The sequence below is a fragment of the Schistocerca nitens genome, chromosome 5 (genome assembly GCF_023898315.1).
Source record: "Schistocerca nitens isolate TAMUIC-IGC-003100 chromosome 5, iqSchNite1.1, whole genome shotgun sequence".
Taxonomy (NCBI): domain Eukaryota; kingdom Metazoa; phylum Arthropoda; class Insecta; order Orthoptera; family Acrididae; genus Schistocerca; species Schistocerca nitens.
The window spans coordinates 206,337,621-206,346,748 of record NC_064618.1 but is presented as its reverse complement, the minus strand read 5'-3'; the positions used below and the strand labels follow the sequence as shown (position 1 = coordinate 206,346,748).

Below are 9,128 nucleotides of genomic sequence, written 5' to 3'. Positions count from 1 at the left end.
GGAAGCCATAGCCACATACACATTTGCATTTACCTTCTACTAAACCTTCAACAAACAAAACTGAAACTGGTTGCAGATGATACTGCTGTTAGAATAAATCCCATTAGACAGAAGGCAACAGAAAATATTATTGATGATATTTATGCACAGAACTGTCAAGCGGTCCTCTGAGAATGGACTCTCTCCTAATTTTGAAAAGAAACGCACTATATTAATTATGTGCAACAAATAGATTCGCACCAACAACTGATGTAGCACACTAACAGGAATCAATAAACAGGATAGCAGGCTAAAAATTTTTGGTGTGCATGTTGATGTGAGAAGTATAGCATAGTTTCCTGAATTATCTACGAATTATGCACATACTGCTTCAGAAATTTACTGTAACAATGTGTCACGACAACATGCACCTTACTCTAGCTGTACATCCTTATGATGCTAAGTTCCAGCTCATGACGAAAAAAGGGGTGTCCCACGTAAATACCTGGATTCGATGGTCAAACTCAGTGACAGCATATTGCCCGACATAATTGTGTTTTCCAGTAATGTTAAAGGCAATGCCATAACAGAGGCAGATTTTGAGTAGGGGGTGAGAGTTTAGGACGAGGAAGCATCTCCGATTTAGGTGATTGTGCAAACCTTGATATGGATATAGGTGTATACTCACCTCCAGACATTTTCGAGTAATTCTGGAGTATATGCATGGATGCATACACAACGGATCCTGGATTCTAATTCATTGTGCCAGAGCTTTAGTGAGACACAGTATAGTATCTCGAGCTCCTAAGACATCTTGCTGCCACGGTTATTGGAAGATATTCCACTGTATATAAGGCAATAAGTGTGGCATCAATAAGACGAATGTCTTACCCATTCCAGAGATCTAAAATCAGACCCTCCTAAGGGATCATTTGGAAGGCACTAGAATAGCCGTTCAGGAAAACCAAAATGGCCTGCAAACTCACCTCTATACTGCAAACTCTATACTTTTATAAGTGACGAACATTACAACAAGAGGTCTGTTCCGAACCATCGACGACTCCCGAAGGCATGAAATGCCTTATAACATGGGCGTGTGCTCACATTAGCTTCAAAGGAAATTCAACATGAAATATTGTTGCTCCCAAATCACTTGATAGTGTCTAGTAACGCTTGAGGTCCACCTACTGAGCACTTGGTCTGGCGGCGATGATAACCAAACCTGAGTTATGTGCTTGCTTACATTTGCAGTAATAGGGCAGACATTTGTGGAGCTTCTCCTCCTCATGGCAAAACTATGGTTTGCAGCGCGGCTATCTTGACACTATTTTACGATCCCATACATGTTACGCCGTTGAAGTTCTCTTAGAAGCTTCTTTGAAATGCTATATAAAAAAGTCTATAGTTCTATTTAAAAAAAAAAGAAATAAAAACGATGTAGGTACCAAAATTCGGTGACTATAATCGATAAAAGGTAGTTGCAGAACTCAGGAAATTCCCCATATTGTCCACCATACCTTGACAGAAACAGAAACTCACTCCTCGATGTATTTATTCATTCTCGATAAATTTTTGGTGGCCTGTCTTAGCTGTCTACCCCATATATATAAAAGAATACGAACTGATAAGACATGAACCCACACTGAATTACGTTTACACAGTTTGCATAGAGATGGTGCATGTAATTTTCTTATAAGACGTATTTACACAATGGGAAAAAAATCGATAAATTTCCGTGCTATTAAGCATTGACGTTAGCCAATCACATCATCACGTACACAAATTCAAGCAGCATGTCAGAGGTGGTGTGGCCAAACACGTCCTCGTTGGTTTCCTCAGACCGAAGAAACATAGCTCTTGTTCACCTAGCTTGCATATGTCGCTTCCGAAAACGGCACATTTTTACTAGTAATGAGCGTTTCAACAAGTAATAACTCACGGACCACAAGATGACTGTGCATTACTGCCTTTTACAGCATGCAAGTGATTGAATTTCCGGGTGCAAAATCTGTTTTGCTAAATTCACTACTAAATCACCCGGAAATGGCGCAGCTTATCAGATTTTTTTCTTTACAGTTATTTATTTCTCAGCTCAGCCTATCCCACAACACACAAGTTTTTCAGATTGTTTCTGACCACTCTGTGTGTGTGTATCTTTGTGTGTGTGTGTGTGTGTGTGTGTGTGTGTGTGTGGGTGGGTGTGCATACTGTGTATGTGTGCCTGAGTTGATTGCACCCAATGTGTGCATATGGGTTGTATATAATGAATGCTTGCATTGCTGTTAGTTGCCAAGTCTGTATTACTAGTTTCTTCAGTTCCACGTGTTTTTGTTTCCCTGTAAGAAAGTCTCCATATAATAATGAAACTATGGTACAAGGGAAAGAAGGAAACTATAACATTGCAGCAGCTGGATTTAAAATATGACAACTGTACACTGGATGAAAACTCTGACATTCTAACGTTCTAAAGACTCTCATGAGAAAGATGTGGAACTGCATACTGTTTGTGTGTGTGTTTGTGTATGTAGATTTTTTTTTTAATTTTTTGTGCTAATGGTCATTAACAGTTTTTACTTCCTCTGTAAATCCCTACCATTGCAACCCTTGTTAAAGACCGTAAGTAACATATTACACCAAAGAAAATATCATACATTATGAACAAACCAAAACTTAATTTGTTACTGTACCATACATCGCCGCTGTTCTTATTTACACAAAAAAACATTGTCTTGATCCCCAAGGTCAATCACATATAGCAGCAGATGTATAAGGAGCTGAAACCATTCACTATATAAGAAAAGTGTCCAACGTAAATACAAAGAAAGTGCAGCTAACAGATAAGAAGTGAAACTCTCGTCAGACAATAATTACCTGGGAATTTGCAAATCATACTGCATGTATTGGAAACTGGGAGGTTTTCACACTTTTTTCCTGTCTTTATCTGCAGATGAAAGAAAGCAAACTGATAAGACATGAACCAAAGTTGAATTACGTTTACACAGTTTACATAGAGAAGGCAGATGTAATTCTCTTAAAAATCGTGCTTACAGAATGGGCATAGAATTAAGACAGAAATTAAGCATTGCATGAAGATGATTCATAACTAATGTATACTCCTAAAGATGTGGCCAGTGCTGAAAAAGAAATCAGAACAATTTAACAATATGCGTGTGTCAATAAAGAACACAGAAAGAATGAAACTAAGTTAGTTATGACAGTAAAAAAAAGTTTTTAAGCTACTAATTGCAGTCCCGTTCTTAGTAAAGCTATTCACGTTCACTCAAGTTTCACTTCGATTTAATTCTGAAGGGCACTTTGTCAGTTACTGTCATGTTGAGAACTTCATATGTTTTATGTTTTGTTGTCTCCAGACAAGCCAAATTGGACGAGAATCACGAGGTACGTCGTCAAAGTGGCCACACAGTTCGCCAGCAGTACTCGGTCAAGGGAGAAGAGTCCTAAAGCGTCGTAATGGAGTCGACTGCGAGCTATCTGGCGGGCGAAGCTCTGCAGTCCTTTCCAATGGCCACAGTTGCCAAGTGTTGTCAGCAGCAGCAGCTTGTTGATCAGCTGTTCTGTGCGGTTGGCCTCCTGGATGACCACATCACAGCTGTACACTATGATTACCAAGCGCCACACTGACATCAACACATATGGCAAAACTTGGCGCACACCTTCTGTTTTAGATTGACCAAACCAGGGGGCTCCTATATGAAGGAAATTAACTGCTGCTAAGTAAATATTTAGAATAACATTAAAAAGAGACGTCGTTACTTCTGCGAAGTTTTGTAATCCGTATGCTGCATTGATATCTCTAACCAAATCGTAAAGAATATGATGAACCTTCTGTAGCTCGTCGAACTGAACGCAGCTGTCACATTTCAACATCATCTCTACATGTGTGGCCGCATTCCGTTTCAGATGTATATCTGTTCTCCTCCTGCGCAATAATTCTTGTGTATCTGAGGCAGTTATCTCACCATGAATACGGAACACATTATTTTTCGAATAAGTTGTCAGCAAGGATGATATCATGCAATCAAGGTCACTCTCCGTAGAAATGTTTAGCGTCTGGAGCATATACTTATTCAGCTGTTTAAATCTTCTGTGCAGGATAATGTTAAAGGAAAAAAACTGCAGGATGACCGTACTTCTTGCGACGTAGCACAAATGCATTGTTGTTATGAAATAAGACAAGTGCCCATGGTTGTACGAAGCAAGGACGCACAATAATGTTAAATAAACGACCGTTCCAACAAGCAGTCGACGCACAACAGTGGCAACAGCAGTGTATTCGTTTTCAACATTTTTATACAGAACTGCATCAACCGATAAAAGTTTGCTGACCATCACGTCGACGTGTCTTTGTCCCAAAACTGAGCTTCTTATCACTGCGATAAAAGCTGTAAAAACTACAAGAAGTAGATTGCAGACATGTACAAACTTGAGTAGACCTTTCATTTTGTAAACTTCTTGTGTCCAGACACTTATTTCATGAAGTATTGTAATCAGTAGCAATAAAGCCAATACAATATTATACAATTTTCCAGTTGTGGACACACAGAGCTTTCCGTTTCTCTTTCTGAAGGTAAGTGGAGCAGTACCAAAAATGTTGCATAAGACAATAAAAAACCAAAGTTTTGCACAAAAAGTCTCTTCGCCCATCCCAACAAACGTTCTTTGCAGCACACAAACTAAGTGAGAATAGTGACTAACTGTTTGTAGCACCATTGCTAGGACACAGAGCTCCAATTACTTCCTTAAATGGTGCTCGACAGTTTAATTTGAACATCGTCAAAGAAACACGGAAAATGTGTATCCAACATTGCTTATAAGCTACCAAAACAACGTACACTAATACTAAGGACTCTGATTCTAGTTAATGTGCGTCAAATAATGCTGAAATAGTTCAACACTCCTGGCACTGAAAGGAACAGCACACAGTACCGGATCGTTTGATAATCTGCCTCTCAGTTCTGTCCAGAAAGCCTGATGACGTACACATAATTGAATATGAAATTGATGAAGGTGACAGGCAGCTGTATTAGGTGAAGTAACATAAAAGGATTGTGAAATGAGTAGCCAACCAATAGACATTCCACCTTCAAAAACTTCAGATACGTACCTTGTTTACTTTAGGTGCGTAGAAATGTGTCCCATACATTTCAGTTGCTACAGTCTGACAGCAAATGGCTAACCATACAAACTTCTGTACTGTGCTGTTCATCATTTGTGACACATATAAATTCTCTCATTAGACTTACTGCTGGAGTTACACGCAACTATCACAGAGTTAAGTTTTGAATTCTCAACGATATTTGTCTTATAACTTACTATAAAATTAGACTCTAAATTCCAAATATATTTTTATCAGAATTTACTAATTATTTAAATTTCAATAAACAGTAAAATCTGGAATATTTCAAAAAAAGACTTTGTAACTAGCTATATTCATGAAGACTGGAGCTATCTGTGACCATTCTGTCTTTCACTTGCGTATAGTCCTGTAATAGCAAATATGTAGTCAAAGAACATATTTAATTTGGTATTCAGAATCTCTTTATGGACTGATTACAGTTCTGATATCTTGATCACATATAGGATATTTTATTTCACGTTCATAGGTATGAAAAAGAGGAAAATGCCTCCAATTAATGTTTCCAGCAACTATGAAACTGTATTAGAGCATATCTGCATGGGATTCTTTAGGGACTATACCATGAAATAAATGTGACTTCATATACTATAAAGTGTATTAGCTTCTAAGTTACAAAAAAAACTGCGTAAATTTTTCTATGTACTCATATATTCTTTCCAAATGTCACAATGGCAAAGACAAGTAATATTGTTGAGATGTTTGAAAAAAAAACTGTAAGGAGTTGACAGAGCAAAGTTATTCAAGGAACAAACAATTTCTATAGATATACCACAAAAACTTGATAAGCTGCAATTACAGTATATGACTGAATGAGCAATATAATGCATATAGTTGAAAGTTGCATAAGTAGCGGAATTAAAAACAGCACATATATTCACATAAATTTACATGAATTCTCAAAACTGTTGCTGTGTTATTACAGTTATACCGATTGTATTTCAAAACATAACTTATACGCTGATTTTACGTCCTGTATTTCACATTTAATAAAAGCCAGGACTCTGACAAACTTCTTGTACAGAAAAAGTAAAAACGTAGTCCTAATCTAACTGAAACTCACCTCTAATGTACTTTAGGTAATGAGAGTAGCGATTTCTCATGAAGAAAGGTCTAAAATAGATTAATATTTTTTTTTCAAAACAATGTAGAAAGGCAACCTGAATATGCAACTTTCCTTCGTAAGTGTTTTACACTCTTACATAATTGTTTGTATATATTGTCAGTACAGTACATTTGGGACAACCGAACTGCCTTTTTCTTCAGGCAACCGGTTTGAGACTGTGCACATTGCATTTCTAGGAATAATAGAGAAGGACACAATCATTAATGGCTGTATAAGGATGTACAACAGTTTGTCAGTAAACTTGTGTGCAGTAATGTGGATGTTGAACTCTGCAGCTCTGATTAAAATGTCTGATGATATGAATGTGCACTGCAACAAGTTGCTCTGTAAAGATTTTAAACCTTCAATTTGCTCATTATCCATCGTAGGTACATCGTAAGACTGCAGGTATTTTATGGTACTTTACTTTTTACATCAAATACAGCTAGTCGGCGCTATCATAGCGAAGCCATATAAGCCCAAAAATTGTAAGTATGGCACTTCAAAAAGGTCTGTCATACATCAAGTGGGAAAATTAGCAATTAAATAGCATACAGACATTTAGTTATTACATCCATTTGCAAAAGGTGAATTAGTATAACAAGACGAGACCCTACATGTTTTACATCATACTTACCTTACAACATGGGTATTCGACGTTCCTGACTTTGTATTTTAGGTGAGGTACATAAAGAGGAAGGCGTAACTAGTCACTTGGGTTTTTTTACCACTTGTGAAACTTGGAAATGGGGAAGTGCGTAAATATTTCTATTAAGTATAAATAATTACATAATTGCTTTTTGACATTTGTAAATGGATTACTTCAAACTTTAGTGTTCTTACAGTTTGATACGAGGCAGTCCTTATTCTCAATGTTGACCCTAGATATAATTCCAGCAGTATGAAAAATAAATTTGCTTTAATAAGCATCCTCTTCACTCCACATTATTTATTTGAGTCTGTTTTTTCCAACACACTATAGCAGATACGTTTTATTCAAACAGTCCAGCAACACCTAAGGTCAATTTTTGGAGAAGAAATACTTAATTAAAATAATTAATGATACTCAGTTTGTCTTATAGTGATTAGAGAAAGGAGTATGTTACTATATACTACATATGAGTGGAGTTAATATACTTTCTGCGTCCGTCTTACGTCAGACATAACTTAGGCAACAGTGGTACTCCACGTCGCTGAGAAAAATTGTTTTCACGTCTGCAGATGCCAGCTGCCAACGACGGTGAGTGGGCTCAAGTGGGGAAACTTAAGGCACCTGAGGGCTGTGTGAAGCACCATCCACGGAGTCGATGTAAGAATGTTTGTTGGTTAACTTTACTTTCTGCAGAGGAGAACAGCTGAGATTTAAATGTAGTCGATTGACTGACAGCAGAACTAAGGGGCCTTCACAGCAAGACATCATGATACAGGTTTAGACAACTACTTCATCTATGATGAGTGTGATTATAGGCAATGAAAATATCAAATCACCTCCAACTGTTTGTTGCATTGTTAAAAACCATCAGTTATTGGAGGTTATTTGTCATTTTGGAACTAACAACGAGTTTAGGGACTGAATTCACTAAATGAACAGTTAAAGATGTGTTGTGAAGGTGCGGGATGATGCTAATTTGACCAACACAGTCGTCGTCTTGGATGTGTCACGTAATGGATTTTACCTGGATTTAAGTTAAGTTAATGTAAGTTATTTCACAACTTGTTGAATACTGTTGATGGTGTGCAGATTTTCCTTACTAATAGCAGTGGACTGTGTGGTAGATACACCAGATGTAGTAAGTTTTGAGAACATTTCTCGAGGAGAATATTGGTCTGGTAAAAAGTATTTAAAAATAAATACTAACAGTCTCAGCCGTAAAAAAAGATTTATTTTGTGCTAACTAGTTTCAGTTAGTTTTTGACCATCTTCAGACCTCCATACCATGTTGGGGTAGGCAGTGGCAGTTAGTGGATCTGGTGTTATAACTCCATCGTTCCATTATGGCAATTAACGAAATAGTTAAATCTCGTATTTAAAAACATCAGTCATTGCCAGAAGTAAGCTATCAATTTTTATATTAATTCCTGCTCTTTGGTAGTAGCACTTTTGCATGTAACTTTCTTTGTAGTTTTGTTGTGTATGTGATGAGGCAGAGGGCATGCAGTGGCCCAGATCAGTGACCAGTTGTGTTTAGATCGAAACCTCACGGGGAGTTACAGCCCGCCTTTCAGAGGAAAGCATGATGGGTGAGACAAACTCACCACTCAAGGCAGGTAGCGCCAACATTGCAGCCATTGTCAGAGCTGGTGTCTCGACTGCGAGTCATAATCCTGCAATTTTTTGCATGACATGTAGATTATTGCCTTTCCCTGTTCACCTAAATTGTTCAGTTTATGCCAGTGAGGTCAAGTTTAGGTTAATGCTGATGTATGTCACCAGTAGTTAATTTTCTTATTCTATTCTTGTGATCAAACAGATCCTGTAATAATCTGTTATTTGTGTTCGAGTATGTTAGAGGCAAATTTGTAATAAATAGGGAATAACGTGGCCTACTGTTTAATTTCATGGTTATATGGTCACCCTATTTGTTATCTTTAGTGAGGTACAATACACATGCCTCATTTTTACTAGGGCTATCCTAGTCCTATTAGTTATTCGTTGTGCAACACCTCTTTGGTTAAGTACATATGAGCCAATGGGGAGAATTCTGAGTGTCAGTCAGTACAATCAGTATGTATCATTCTGACATCCACAGGGGTATGTCGAAAGCTCAGCAACACTCTCACATAAGGAAATGGCGATCTTGCCATGATGTTGGTTACCTTGGATATTCTAGTCTGTAGTTAGGAAATATAACATAAAATTAATGGCTCTATGCAAATTTATTGGTTGAA

General features: G+C 37.5%; 1 protein-coding gene across 1 annotated transcript; it reads right to left on the bottom strand.

The window, feature by feature from the left end:
• Positions 1-3,330: 3,330 nt before the first annotated feature.
• On the bottom strand, positions 3,331-3,870 carry LOC126260344 (putative gustatory receptor 28b). Its single transcript, XM_049957669.1, has one exon. It carries the CDS (start codon positions 3,868-3,870, stop codon positions 3,331-3,333), a length of 540 nt encoding a protein of 179 aa, XP_049813626.1.
• Positions 3,871-9,128: the final 5,258 nt, after the last annotated feature.